This window comes from Protopterus annectens, chromosome 6.part0, assembly GCF_019279795.1.
Source record: "Protopterus annectens isolate FY-2018-M chromosome 6.part0, PAN1.0, whole genome shotgun sequence".
NCBI classification, from domain to species: Eukaryota; Metazoa; Chordata; order Ceratodontiformes; family Protopteridae; genus Protopterus; species Protopterus annectens.
The window spans coordinates 979,957,558-979,973,622 of NC_056737.1; the positions used below are offsets into that span (position 1 = coordinate 979,957,558).

The 16,065-nt window shown below is 38.8% G+C and overlaps 1 protein-coding gene across 1 annotated transcript in view; it reads right to left on the bottom strand.

Moving 5' to 3' along the window:
• Positions 1-16,065, bottom strand: part of SEL1L (SEL1L adaptor subunit of ERAD E3 ubiquitin ligase) — a 579,007-nt gene that overhangs the window by 143,187 nt on the left and 419,755 nt on the right. Inside the window, exon 15 of the mRNA XM_044074620.1 lies at positions 4,670-4,757. Coding sequence (XP_043930555.1) covers positions 4,670-4,757 — 88 coding nt within the window. The remainder of the gene's footprint in view (positions 1-4,669; positions 4,758-16,065) is intronic.

Genomic DNA, 16,065 nt, shown 5'->3' on the forward strand with positions numbered 1-16,065 from the left:
CTTATCTGGTCTCCGAGGTATAAATTCAATGGTGTCAGGTTCCTTCCACGCCCGCCGAGAGAGCAACTTAATGAGCTCATCAGTGGATAGAGTCTCCCAGGTGGTAGACGGGCCGGTACCGAAGGCCTCCAGGAATCTGGACTCCCCAGATGAAGGGTTGCTGGTTATCCAGCCACCTATTTTAAGGATGTCTCCAAATGAAACATCTTCAGGAGGTGACTGCAGGGATGCTTCACCTTCATCAAAACCCATATCTTCTGTGATGGATTCCTCTGGTGAGTCTAGGTTCCTTCTCTTGCACATCTTCTTCTTAGGGTCCTGCCTTCATGGGATGACCTAGAGAAGTATCAGAAGAAAAAAAATAGATTCCTTGTGGGGAAGCCGGGGGTCTTTTTACTGGCTGTCCATGTGGAAAGATTTGGTGAGACTCTAAATGCTGAGATGTCAGGGTTAAAGATCTAGGATCCAAGGGGGTTGGATCCATCTGTTCTGTTGAGGCAGAGGAAACACTCTTCACAACCTCAAAAGCAGACTGCCCTGGAGAAAGGGAAGACCTTGGATTAGAGAATGCAAGTTTCTGGACCGTGGCCCTCCACCGCTCCGAATGCAAAATGTCCAAGGTGGAAGCCAGACTCGAGCTGTTCAATGTCAAGGATCCAAGGTGCACAGACAGCTCCAAAAGCCTCGGAGTCAAATGCAACACCTTGGATCTGACAGGGAAGCTTCGGCTCAGAGAGCTCTCCAGATCTGATGGGATCGAAGTGCTTAGAGTAAGCTTAAGATCAGACGATACAGCAATCTTTAGATCCAAGCCAAATGGATTTGGGCAGCTAGGATCTATAGGCTCTGAGACCACTGAAAGAGTCAGAGGAGGAAGTTGTAGTGGGGGTATAACAGAAAAACAGACCTCCTGACCCAGAGGGGTAGGAACTGAGGGGACACCCATCTTGCACTGCACCAAAAGTATCCTCCTCCTCACCACTCCTTCCGCATCTTCCTCTGAGACTTCTAAAAGAATGAATGGAAAACAGTGAATAAGCTCTAGGTCTTTCCAGAAATGGAGAAGGTACCCTCGAGGGACAAGATCCACCGACAGTGAATTCTGAGTCCTTGGTAAGATAATAGGAGTTGAAGTAGAAGTACCAGCAAGAGTTGGATTTGACTTAGATAGTGTCGGATGAGGTAAGTTTGGTCTCCTTGGATCCAAAGAATTCAGATCAGACATTTTCAGCTTCTTTGAATTTCACGGTGAAATCGGATCTTTATGAGACATCTTCTTTGAGGACTCTGAAGCAGAGGAGGAGGAAGAAGGCTTCAGAGATGAAGATTTTGTTTTAGCCTTGGTTTTTGGAGATTTCTCTTTGGATATAGCCATTCCAAAAGATGAAGGCAAAATGAGTTTATTCTTGCATTCAACTAATGCCCTGGGGTAAAACCCATAGCAAACAGAACAATCTTCTTATAAGTGAAGTGGTCCTAAGCAATACACACAAAGTGTGGGTATCTGATAACGGCAGCTTATGCCCACACTAAGTACATTGTTTAAAGCCTGCTGGAGCTTTATCTGCCATTCTGTCATGCCAACAAAAATCAAGAAAGGGAAGAAATTTAACGATTTCTACTACTTTGTTTACTTTTTTTTTTAAACAGAGACAAATAAAGGGCAAAGAACAGCTACCAATAATGATTTTAGAGAATCTATATAAAACATAGTAGCAAAGAAAGATGCTAACAATAGGGTCTATATTATATAAATGAGGCATTAAAATGTCAACTCACCTTTGATCGATCCTCATTTCTCAAAACTGCACATCGAACCCTGAAATCATGGATTTCTTTCCAAGGGAAATAAATCAGTTGCCCAAACACACACACCACATTACAACAAACGCTATTAAACCCTCCAATGTGGGAGGCTGTGCCTCCACACACCCCCTAACTAAATATACTAACTCCGAGATCACACACTACAGTCGGGAAAAGGGCAGATTTAAAAGAACAGTGATTTGGATGTTTCATGTTGTGCAGCTTTGAGAAATAGGGGTCGATGAAAGGTGAGTCGACATTTTAATGCTTCGTTTATATAATATAGACCCTAACAATAGTATCAAGAGGTTCAAGAGTACAAGAAAAGTAAGGAAACTAAGAAATTTAGCACAAGTCAAAAAGGAATGCAATAGGTAAAGGAAACACTTAATCTAAACAGAGAAGGAAAAATTAAGTAAATAAGTTAAGTTTTTTTATAAATTTATCTTAATAATCTCTAGTGTGTGTTGAAAACCACATGTTTCACTGAAAAGCGGCAAAGATACGAGGTAATTGGGGTTGGTGTCTTGTAGGTAAGGGAGAAGCTCCACAGTTCTTGCTTGCCACGGGCTTTAGCAACTGCCGAGTCAGATCTGAGGGATTAGATAGAACCCATCCATTGAGGACAGAATGAAAACTGACATCAGATTATATTATGCATGTGTGTTTGTGTTTACTTGAAATATGTGAACGGAATCCTCACTTTCGACAAACACTTTCTCTTCCTTGGACACTTTCCACTATCCTGAAAGGAAACCAAATAGGGAAACCTTTACCTTCAAACTCTTAACATGATAAATAAATAAAAAAAAAGTTTTAACTTACAATACATCTATCACAGACCCATAATAGAAGCCGTCTTACAGTGAAGCCCACATATAATTTATGTGCCTACATTTTTGATAACAGATACTTAACCTCCCAAGAATTAAACCATCACTCCCTGTTAACATTCATAATTCACAGACATTTTATATTCATAGAGCACAACATACATGTACAACAGTGTTGTCTGATTCCATGTTGGGATGGTTTTCTCCATGTAAGAATGCAATGCTGTACAGATACAGCACAGGACAGAAATGCCTTCCAAACAAGCCCCTAGGCAATTACATGGTTTTAGTTCTCAAGGATAAAACAGTCTTGCTGAAAGAGATTTTTTTTAATACTAATGCATTCTCATCTTGGTATGAAACTTTCAAAACTGAGTTCTCAGTGTTCAAAGATCTGTGTTATAAAATAAAACAGTAATTACACAAAATGATTAACAAAATAAAATAATGACATTAAAAACTAAAACTGGCAGATAGTAGGTTTTAAATATCAGAAGTACCAGGACTACTTAAAATAATATACTAGATTTGGAAAAATACTCTATTCAATTAGATTTATTGCAGTTTGGAAAAAAAAAAGAAAAAAAAAACAATACTGGAACACTCTAGCTTGTTAGTTCAAGATTACTAAAAAAACAATTTAAAATAAACAGAAATATCCAACTGAAGACTGCAGCTGCTCTATTTTAGCTGGTCAGTATAGAGGCATCGAACTTTTGTCACACTGCATGAAAGTGCTGGGGAATGTGACTGATAAATGAATATTAAGCGAAGCAGAAAGTAAGATGGAAGATAGGTAGTTCTGATTCAGACCAGGATGTAGCACAACCGACCTGATATTAACAATGAACCCAATACTGCTGAAAAAGCCAGATAGGAGGAATGAACCTAACTGGGCAAGCCAAGACTTGGAGAAAGAATGTAAGGCCCTAAGAAAGTGGATTTGGGCAATCCTGCGATAGTGTGAAGTCCCAGAAACACTAGTAGAGTTAGGGCAGGCGAATGACACAAGCACAAACAGTGTTTGGACTCAAAGAGGGGTTCCCATTGGGAGTAGGGGTTCATCCGTGCTCAGCTGCTTTCTTTACTAGTGACAAACTGCATTAGTAAACAGCTTCAAAAGGACAGAACAACAATGCTGCTGCACTCAGATGATGTGACATTATAAGCAGACTATGAAGGAGGACTTCGGCAAATTATAGGGGAATGGAATGGAATTCAAAACTGAAAACACACGGGATGAAACTGAGTACAGACAAGACAGCTGTCATGGAAGCAAATGGTGGCAGAATAAGAAGCTGAAAACTGAGATAGATGGGAAAATGACGGAACAGGTTAACAAGTTCAAATATCTAGGAAGAATGATTGAGGAGAACTGAAGTCTGAATGAGAAGGTCAAAGCTGGATTCAAAAGGGTCTGCAACCACCTGCCACAGAGTGTCAGGGGGAGTGTGTGACAGAAAGTAAAAGAAGCTGAAATGTAAGTGCGTAAAAATAGTGCAAGCTTCTTGTACTTCTGTAGGACACAAAATCCTGGACAGTGAAGGTTGAGCAGATCAAGAAACTGGGGGTGAGTGAGAAAGTGCCAGAGATGGGTAGTAGGATGCACACTCTGGGACAAACAAAGGGATGATGACAGTAGAGAAGAAACCAAAGTAGCTCCAACAGCAGAGATCAAAGTGAACAGACTATGGTGGTTCAGGCACATGTACAGGAAAGATTAATTTTAGAAGATTTGGAAGAGAAAGGAAGAAGGCAAAAGGAGCAGAGAATGTTCAAGCAAAGAGACGGAGTGTGTCAGAAAAGATGCGAGACAGTCAGGCATTACTCTCGAAGACGGTAAGAGAGCATCACTTAACAGAAGTGGTGAAAGCTGACAGGACACCCTAACCCCACACAGAATATGTGGAAAAGGGAGATAGCCGCTGCTGATGACATCACCTCTGCTGTCACACTACAGTACAGATTTCCCTAGTTATTGAACAACTGACTCCAAATTAATTGTGTGGAATAGTTATGGTTGAACTTACTGTAATACATGTTTCCCAGCTGAAGCTGTCCATCCACCCAGCCTTGCTCAGCAGCCTTCTGGAAGTACTTCAGTGCAAGATCATGGTTCTGCAAAGACAAAATGTTGCATACCTCAGACACAATAAAGAACTAATCAGTCTGTAACAAAGATGAAATCACAGAATGCACAGTTAACTACTACCACAGAATAATCCATGTACAACAGTGGCAAAAAAGGATCTTCTAAGCCAAGCAGATCTTAAAGCTACAGAGAGTAATACAACATATGTCTTCACTGTACAAAAACATGGGTATTTGCAAAGCTTAAATGAATAGAATTACTAGGCCTGATATACCACAAAACTCCTGCACAGAACAATAATAATGCTGTCATATACAAACATCAGTGTTTGATTATAACCCCACACTTGTCATTATGGCATTCTACTATAAAAATATTTTCCAGAGGGCATATCTTACATATCTGGCAGTTGGCACAGGAGGGTTAAAACTGTGAGCTGTAGCTACTGTGGTATAGGTAGAATAAATGTAATGTACATAATCAATCACATTAATTCAGATTTTAGGTATGAAAATATTATTTTAAAGTTTTTTAGTATAAAAGAAACTAAGAGTTAGTGGCAATAAACAAAAAAGAAATGAAGTTTTTAAGATTTAGGTGTATTGCACACATTTTAGGAGATTGTGTTATGGAAGTTATTATATGTATATGAAATAAATATTTTTAAAGTATCACATTTTTAAATATAAATAGATAGGTTTATATTGAGGGAATCCAGCACTGTGCACTTTAAAAGTTGATGATTTTAATGTAATTAGCTCAATTATGTGATTATTCAATGACATGTTAATTGATGAAATGAGATACTACATAAAAAGTCAAGTCACCATTATGCAAGTGGTTCTGATGAAATCTACGGCAGTAGATGAAAGCGCTTAACCTGATATGATTTTATGTGATTTTATGTTACAAATTAAAGAGAGGATTTATTCATTGCTACGTGCCAGTGCGGTGTTTTTTCATACTGGGACTTGGTTCGGCCTCTAAGGGGGCTTTATTCTACTTATTTGTTGGACAGACCAGTATTTTTACTTAGTTACTGTGGTACAGGGTTTGATTCCCTCAGCCCTCATCTGCTTATTGTATGACTGTGAGCAAGCCACTTAACAAGACATTGTTCCAGGGTTGCCCTTGAAAAGGGACTGTGTGTCCAGTGGGCCTACCTGATTAACAAATGGGTATTATTATTAGTCTCAAAACACATGACTGTACAAGGCAATGGTTATACGGTGTGTAAAAATGAAAATGTACGCAGTTTCTTGAGTATTTTTACTGACGCAGAGTCTGGGAAATGAAATGTGATATGAGATCAAACTAAGATGAGAAGCTGCAGCTGCAATAGCGTACAAGCTCAACCTGCCAAACAGTAATGTATACGTGCAAGTCTCACGTTTGAAACATTCAAAAAATGTCAGGTAGAATGTCTGAAAGTTATAGCTTTGTATCAGAATAACTGCCTTATCACGGAATGTGAATGGCACTGAAGGCATGGATGAGAAGCAAAGAGCACGGAATTATATTAAGAAGTGCAACAGCAATCTTACAGGAGATGCATCTGGATCGAAATAAGCATGTGTATTTGGCAAAGAAAGGATTTCAGGATGGATATTCAGCAAATTATCAGAGATAAAAGAAAAGGGGGGGTAATAATACTGATTGCCAGAGCGGTCCAAGTACTGACAGAACAACAGATGAAACAAGATGGGTAACAGGTCTGTGATAATAAGGGGGTACTAGCAGGGAAGGAGGATTCCACTGACATTTATTTATATTCCATGTAAGGGGCTTAAGAGAATTATGGGAGAGGTAATTAGCTTTCAGCAAGGAACATTATTCATGGGTGGGGACTGGAAACTGATTTGAGTAGGACAATGTACTATTTACATTCCCAGATAGAATAATGAGGTTAATTAGAAAGATATATGAAGAGCAGAGGCAAGAATTAAGGTGGGGTTCCTCTCTGATAAACTGTGTATGAAGCAGGAAACCAGACAGGGGTGTCCTCTATCTCCTCTTATTTCCTTTATACTTAGAAAAATAAGGAAACCACAAATTTGAGGACAATCAAGCATAACAATCAAGACAAAATAGCCTTATATGTGCGTGGTATTACTGTATTTGATAAATCCAGAAAGTTATATTATGATGCTCTGGAACTTTTTGAAACAGTTTATTTTTTCAGGATATAAAACAAATGACGATAAAATAATGGCTATAGCTGTAAACTATTTAAGAGGGCATGATAAGCTGAAGTATTTACGTGTACGGATTAAAAATGTTTCTATTTTGTCAGCTAAAGATAAGTGAGGTAGAGACTAAACAAAAAATATTTGAGGAGGAGGAAGCTCTTGACTACTGATATGGATAGTAAGGTACAAACAATTAAATATTTCTAGTCCCTTTAGTATTACATACAGGTCAAGCATATGTTTATCAACCAGAGGAGATGCTGTGGACCATAATTAATACAGAAATGAAAAATATATATATTTGGGAGAGACAGAGAAAGTGCCGGTAGATGTCCTTGCCTTCACTACTGCAGTATTCTTAACATATGGAAGGCCCTGCCATAGATGCCTGACATCCGGCCAGTCAACCAAAGACTCCTGTTGCTCTAATGGTACACTGAATGTCACCCAAATACACCTTATGTAGTGTACGGCATAACGGTGGTAGAATTACTAGGCCTGATTTCTTTGTCTGTTTTTTTACACTAAAGATGCAGTCACAGCAACAGAAATAGTTGAGCCTGACAACAGTCTAAACAAGGGCCTAGGATAAAGCCATGAAGAGCAACCTCGAATTTCACCTATCCAAGTGCTATACAATACTTGCTATGTCCTATTTGTAAGACATGCAGCTATCCATCTTATGAAGAGTATATCAATATCTACTTGTTCTAATTCATTGATCAGTGTTTTGTGTATGACCTTGTAAAATGCTAAAGTTAAATATATATAGATTAAATCACAGCACCATTTTTCATTTGGGTCTATATTAGAACACAGAACTTTCAAAATTTTGAGTGTTCTAATATCGACCCGTTTTCAGCTAATGCTGAAAATATCAAAGAAACAGAAAACCAAATGTTTTCCTAGGGAAAGACTTCAGTTGTCCGTTTCTGTTGCTTCAGTATTTTCAGAGCTGTGGTGGAAAGTTACGGGTCGGGTTCATGTAAGTGTGCGATTGTGTGGACGTAAAGGTTAAGGCAGGTTCGGTGAGTTAGGGTTAGGGCACGGGTCAGGTAAGTGTGCGATTGTGTGGACGTGAGGGTTACGGCGTGGGTGAGGTGACTGTGCAATAGTGATGGACCATAGGGTTAGGGTTTGGGTTAAGGTAAGTAGATAGTTAGTGGTGTATGTATAGTTTAGTGTAGGGTTAGGTGTAAGAGTTTAGGTGTATGTGTGTGGATTGCTGTTTGTTTGGTGTTCTTGTGGTGTGTGTGTATGTGTTTTGGAACAGCAATTTTTTTCGCTAGGAAAAAATTTGCTGTTCTGAATGTTCGACGTTTTAAATTTTCGATTAATAGAGTTCGATATTAAAACACTCGAAATTTTGAAAGTTTGGTGTTCTAATACAGACCCTTTTCATTCATAACTGTTATTATATTGTTATGGAACATCATGTTACAGATGGTGATATATCTATTTTCAACATATGTATGTTAACATATGGTTTCAATTCCCAAACTTTACAACTCTGACAATAATTTTCCAATATAATCTTCTCTATTGTTTTTACACAACATGAAAGTAAACTTATGGGTCTGTATGACTCTAGGTAGCAGGAAGGCAAATAATTAAAAACTGGAGACAGTAAAATGTTTGTGGAAAATTATTATTCACTGTACAAAAGGCAGAAGAGAAGCAAATTCATCTCAGCAATCAGGGAGTGTTGACAGGCAGGTTTGAGATTCAAGCAGCTGCATCCTGTTGTCTTCAGAACATTCTTTCCAGGAGGATCAAGCCATTTTTTTAGAAGCAGAACAGGCTAAGGAGGAAATACAAAAGTTTGTCCCACAAAAAGAGAGAAATCAAGCAGAAGGGGACTGGCTCTCATTCTTCCGATAACACAGCCCATAGAGAGGCTTTGCCAGTGAAACTTTTCCCATTGTTCCAAAGGAAAATGCTTGAGAGACAGGAAAAAAAGCACAGGAGGAGAAAGGAAGACTAGGGAGTACCTTGGACGTGAACCAGAGTATGGGGCTGGTAGATGGAGATGAAAAGAAAGAGAGAAGACCATCAGCACTGAAAATAGTGAATAGAATTTGAGACTATAAGGCATTAACCACATTTGTGAAGTATGGCTTTACATGAAAAGGTGGTTGAGAAATACTGGACTTTTGCTGACTTTATTAAACTTGTGGTGGACTGAAAGGCATATACCTCACTTCATGTCATTAGTATTTGAAAGGACACAAAGGGGAAAAACAGAGAAAAAGTAACTATAAGCAAACCAATTTTTGTTTTTAACAATATTTATATAAAACATTTCATGACATAAATTGCATGCTATTTAGTAAACTGTAGTGATTGTTATATGTGATAAAGATACTAAAGCTCAGAAGTACTTTTCTTTTTTTAATTTTAAGAAATGTTGGCATTACAATGCAAAAAGAAAAGAAAGGCTGTACAACAGCATGTTTTAATATGCTGTAATCTTCAGGCCTTAAATGTGGGATGTGGTGTAAAAGTGCACTGCTTATAATATATGTAGAGCTGAGATGTTTTCTCTGACTTTTGAATAGATGAATGCCTGGAATAATGCCCATGGCTTAATCTAACAAATTTTTGTGTAATTATATGGGCTTTAAAATAGGAGAACACTGTAAATGTAATAAGTTTTACTTTAGCTAATACATGTGTGTTGAAACGTCTGCGGCAGAGGGCAGCTGTACATTCTGTTCTAATGCTCCCACTGAAATTAGCTGACTACAGGTGCAGGTAATAAATAATAGTAATAAATCTTCAGAGTTCTGTTTTTTTCTGCTGAGGGAAGCTTAGTAAAAAAAAAACAAAGTTTGAAATTACTGGAAGTGAATAAAAGCAGCTTTCCAGGTACCTAAATATGTCAATGCATTTACTAGAACAGTGTACACGTTAGTTTTATTAAAAGACAACCAATACAGTTTTTCTTAAGGCTAAATGTTGATGTTTTCTGAAAGCATACAAGCTGTTTTTCAGATGTGGGAGGGGAATAAAGATAAGAACAGATGTGAATTAGTGTAAATCGGAGCATGAGCTGCAATATGTACCATAACATGGATAACCTTCATTTTAAGCTAGGTAATGCCCGTGGATGCATCTATCAATTTAGGACAATTGGTCTAATCAGTAGGGATAAACTTCATTATTTGAAGATGCACATAGTTTAGTGTACCTGCTTTAAGTTAATAATTATGGAGATGCTTTGGGGGTGTTTGAGGATTTTCAGTAAAATAAGAAGTTTTGTAAAATGTGACATAGGTTCAAAAAGAGATTACAAGACACAACTGTATAAAAGATCAACCTGCCAAACATCTGTGGGTGCATGTAACACAAAAGCTGAAAACAGACAGTTAAAAAGGCTGTCATATAAAACATTTGGGAAGAACAACTTCATATCATAATGGCTACACTATCCATATTACTTGGACTCTGAATGGCATTACAGGTATATACAAAAAAGTAAAAACTGAATTCTATTAAGAAATGCAGAAGGGATGATGATGATAAAGCGGGGGCGGGGGGCAATTCAAGAAATAAGGAAAGAATGGGATTTTGGTCAGAGATCTTTAAGGAGAATAACAGTCGTACAGAATATTATATTCATCAAGTAGCAGAAAGTATAAGAACAAAGCCAACCTGGGAATGGAGAGAGGAGATTCTAGCAATAGGGATGACTGCGATTATAGATACAGATAGATAAGAAGGGGCTAGAATTTACTACTGGATGAAGCTGATAAAGGGACCAAGGCACCTGAAACAAATAATTAGAGAAGGAAAGGTAACAGAATGGGAACAGTCCACGAAGACATTTGAATTGCAGGCCAGTGACTGCCTTCCCCATTAGGAATTGATATTGGAATATAGACAAAGAGAACGAAATGGAATCCTAAACGAAAGACCTGTACTGGTCGAGTTTTTAACAGAATTCAGCACACAAGCTGCTGTTAAAAATGGATAATTAATAGGGCATATAAAATATTGCATGATAACTATAGGACTCAGTCAGAAGAGGTTAGAAAAGATACGCAAGACAGAATAGATATGCAATTCAGAAAGAAACAATGGGAGACCATATGTATGGCTCCCATACATGCAACAAAGTCTAAAAAAAATAGGATTTTGGCCTGGATGTGTTTACAGAGATACTTTTATACCTCAAGTAAATTCCAATGATTTTTTTCCTCGGGTAGTTGGCAAATGTTGGAGATATGATTGGGAAGAAAGAGGTAACTGGGAACATATGTTTTAGGAGTCTAATGAGTTGGCAAGACTTTAAAAATTCCCTACAGAGTACTCTGTCAGGAATATTGGGTCAGCAAATTAGTGTAATTAACTGGGACACAGGATCTGAACAAGGCCTTACTGCGTCTAGGAATTTAAGTTCAATTCTGGTGACTGCTAAAAAAAGCAATTACTAGGAAATAGAAATCAAAATATAAACCAACTATACTTGAAGCAGTGAATACTGCAACAGAGATAAAAGAACAGGAAGTGAGATCTTTAGAAAAGGGTAGCAGTAAATTACATGGAAATTGAGGGAAGAATACATGTAGAAAAAATGTTTTTGAGGAGGAGTAAGGTTTAAGAAAAGCCATTAACTGAATAATTTATGTAATGCTGCATAGATTATACATCACATTATATTGTTATATATCTTATAATGTTTGTAATGTGAACTTATTATGGTTTCATCACTTTTATATAAATTTAAGTTTGCTTATGTCACAAGTGATAATTCAATAAAGATGTTTAAAAAAGAAATGAAGATTGCAAATAGCAATGCCACATGAGACACAGTTGGAATGAAATAAGCATGTGAATTTGATAAAGAAAGGATTCCAGGACGGATATTCAGCAGAATATCAGGGACAAAGGAAACAGAGTTTAATTATAGCAATTGCTAGAGGATCCCCAATAGTGACAGATGAAGGGAAAAAAGGTAATAGTGGTAGACTTGTGGTAGTAAGGAGCTATTGGGAATTGAAGAAGATGACACAGGCATGTACTGATATTACACCAAAACAAGAAGTTATGTACTCACCATAACATTCGATGTATGTAGTCCATCTCGCCTACATTCTTACTTGTGGGTTCGGAGCCGAATATCGGCTCTGACTTGGCCAACTTTTCTACTAGCTCGAAGTCTCTCATTGGCTGGGCCAAGCAGGTATCCCATGCTGCACTGCTCCATAACCCCAGATCTCGTTTGCCGCTCATGTAGCTAGGACGTGGTCTTGCTTGGCTGTGGCTAAGTACCTTCTTTTTTTCATTTTCTCTTGAGAAAATTGCTAATTTTCAACACAAAAGCTATTTTAATAGCTATTTTCATCTTGTTGCTTGTTATTGTGTGTGGTTGGTATCCCTAACTGTTCCGGTGGGCTAGGCCCGTTTGAGTTAGAGGACCTAGTCCTCCATTCTGTGTATTGCCTTTTGCTTAGGTTTTTTGTTGGTTACTAGAGCTAAGCTAGCTCTTTACCTTTTACTTGTGGATAGTGTGTGTGAGTCCTAAAGAACCATTTTACTTGGAGGTTCTTTGATTGCTGTGGTAGAGTGATCAGTAGTTTCCCACCTTTGCTGTTTTTTCTAGCTAGGTTGTTCAGTGGTCTTACTGTGACAAGATGCCCAAGGAGCAGAAGGAACATAAACCTTCTGGTTTTAAAAAAATGTTCCAAGTGTAGTTACAAGATGTCCATCACGGATGGACATTCCATATGTGTTTATTGCCTAGGAGCAATTCATTTGCAAGAGTCTTGTAGCTTCTGTCATGCCTTCAGTCCGAGGGTGCTTCAGGAGAGAAAAAATAAACTAATATTGAAAGGACTCATGAAACCTTCGTTTGAGGAGTCTTTGGACTCGACTTCTGGTTCTCAGTCCAAGTCTAAAGCTTCGAAGGTGAAGAAAAGATCTCCGGCTCCGTCTGTTTCTTCGGAGCCACCAGAGAAACTTTCTAAACTTGACTCTACCTCCTCGGCTCCTATGTCCTCGGGGCCGCAAGAGGTATCTGTAGTACTGGAATCGAGTTTGGCACCTATTTTACTGGAACTCATTCGGAGCCGGTCACCCAGTGTTAGGCATGGCTCTCCTGAGAGGAGATCCCAATCTCCATCCCTGTTCTCCTAATCCTCCAGGCTTTCCGATTTGGATGTTGATAGGGTGGGTGCAGAGGCTCCTGCAGTCGCCGGTGTTGGCAAAATTATTCTCGGCTCCAACCCAGTTGGATCCGGAGCCTGTCCCGATGCTTGTATCGATGGTTCCCCCTCCGAGCACTTCCTTGTCTTCGGAGCCAGAGTGCTCTGCTCCGAGTGATGTTCTTGCGCCGGCGCCGATACCCCTTAAGAGTTTATTGGTGCCGACGTTGGCTTCGACCCTGTCGACTACTTCCACAGGTTTCGACACTTGGGTTTCCTCAGTCGGGCCCGAGGGGGATACTTCGGGACACCTGTCGGTTCTGAGCCTCGCTCTCGGCGCATCAGCTCGGGGGACCCCGACTCCGATCATGGCCTCGGTGGCCCGTCGGTCCTCAGATTCGGGGGGACCGGCCTTCGAGGCCATGCGGAGCGCACTGGCCAAATAGTCAGTTACATCACCCGGATCGGTCATTCCGTCCCCTTCCACCACGGCTAGAGCCTCTGACGTCCCCCTATCTGTAGATGGCGGAGCCCAAAGGTCTGGGGATACCCCCCATGAGCAGTCCCCTCAGAGTCTGTGGCCCCCAGAAAAAAGACGTGCAAGAGGAAGCACATAGACTCCCAGGACGAGTCTCTCACTTCTGATACCGACCACGAGGAGTCGGAGGGGTCCCCAAGTCATCCTCTGATGACGTCTCTTTCTCCAACATCCTGGAGATTTTGAGACAGAGGGGCGACTGGCCATTCAAAACCCCCTCTGAGGAGGAGTCGGTATTCCTCAAGGCCTTTGGAGCTCAACCCTCTGCCTCCTGGGTGTCTCCACCCTTTGAATTTTTGGATTTAATCTGTCGAAGGGTGTGGAAGAATCCTGATTCAGTGGAACCTGTACCCAAAAGGCCCAATATGTTTCTTTCTGCTCCCCCGGGGAAAGAGTTTCTGTCCAAAGGGGTTTTGGTAGATGCCATGTTGGTGGCGGCAGCCACACAGAAGAAAGTAGCAGAGACTTCTTCCTCTGTCCATCCTCTTAACAAGGAGTCTAGGACCATGGATCGGTACGGGAAGTGTACCCTTTCGTCAGCGACCTTCACCTTGAGAAAACTAAATTTGAATTACATTATGGAAGATTTAGGGGTATCTAAGCAGTCTGCTAGAATAACCATCAGTAATCCCAGCACTTACAATCCGCCATTAATTAACAGCCTACAAGTATTCCAGAGATTATGTGAAAAGGAGTTTAGGAATATTAATGCCCCATGTGAAGTAAATAATTTAACAAATGAAGAATTGTCAGCTTTAAAATCTTTGGTTACAAATACCAATATTAGAATTATGAAGGCTGACAAAGGAGGAAAAGTAGTAATAATGAATAATAGTGATTATAAGACATCGATAGAAGAACTACTACAAGACAAAAAGACATATAAGAAAGTTAATTATGAAACTGTTTTTAAGAAGTTTAAGGGATTGGATTCAATTTTGTTCGACATGTTCTGTCAGGGTGAAGTAAGCAGACTGGATTATGAATTTTTGTACAAAGAACATCCTAAGTTAGCTTTATTTTTTGGTATTCCCAAAATACAGAGTAATGGTATTAAACCACCATTTAGACCCATCATTTCTGCAAAACAATCGAAGACAGAAAACATTTCCATCTGGTTGGACAATATTTTGAACCCCATAGTCCAGAAGTCTGACTTTTTCATCAGAGATTCATGGAATCTTTTAGAAATATTAAGGGATATAAAAATTTGTGATGAGGATTTATTTTTCGGTACCATAGATGTAAAAAATCTATACACCAGTATTGACCAAGAAGTAGGTATAGATTTTATGAGAGAATATCTAAATAAATATACAGATTTTTCGGGAACCAAAGTAAATTCTCTTTGCACTCTAATGGAATTAATTCTGGACAACAATTTCTTCAAATTTAATGACAGTATATATAAACAAGAATCAGGGGTAGCTATGGGGTCAAGAGTAAATATTGTAATGGCTAACTGGGAAACAAAATTTCTAAAAACACATCCTTTTTTTAATAAGGTCATCATGTATCATAGATACATAGATGATTTGTTGTTTTTATGGAAGGGAGAATACAGAGAATTTGTAGAATTAGTTCAACACTTAAACCAGACTACCAATTTTTTGATTTTCAAAATAGGAGGTTTTGGAAAAAGTATCATCATCTTTTTAGATCTGACTCTTAGTACTGATTACGAATAAAAAACTTTTAGTAGCAAAATATATAGAAAACCATATTTTGCTAATAGTTACTTACACAAAGATAGTCTACACCCTGTACACATGAAAAGAGGGGTCATATCAAGGGTCAGATCATTCGGTTGAGTAGACTAACGTCTGAAGAGGAAACTTTTCAGAGAGAATTGTCACTTTTGAGATCCCTTTTCATGAACAGAGGGTATGCTAAGAAGTTTACAGAAAAAATAGAAGGTGAAGTAGTGCCCCTCAGAAATGGAGTAGCTAAACCCATTTTGTTTTCTGAAGAGGTGTTAGTAAGTGAACCTGTAGTGTGTACTATTGGTACCCATTATGATAAGCATGCGCCAAAGAGTTTTTGACAGCTTTTCCATTGCCTATAGTAAACGAAATGTGGAGTATAAAATCTATCATAGAAAACAATTGGAAAGTCATTACGGGAAACAGGGATTTGGTTTCTATCATAGGACATAAACCTAAATTCACATATAAGAAAATTACTGACTTAAAACATCTGTTAGAATCAGGTAAAGATGATAACAGAAATTTAGAAAGGAGTTGTACTAATAAAAAGGGGACCTTTAGTTGCACCAATTGTAAACAATGTAGGTACATGAGTAATTCTTCCTTTGTAACAGTTGAGCATTTAAACTACACATTTTGGGCTAAAAATTACTATAATTGTAATAGTGAATTAATAGTTTATTTGGCAACTTGCGTTACATGTAAGAATTATTACATAGGAAAAACCAAAAGAATTTTTAAGCGTAGAGTATATG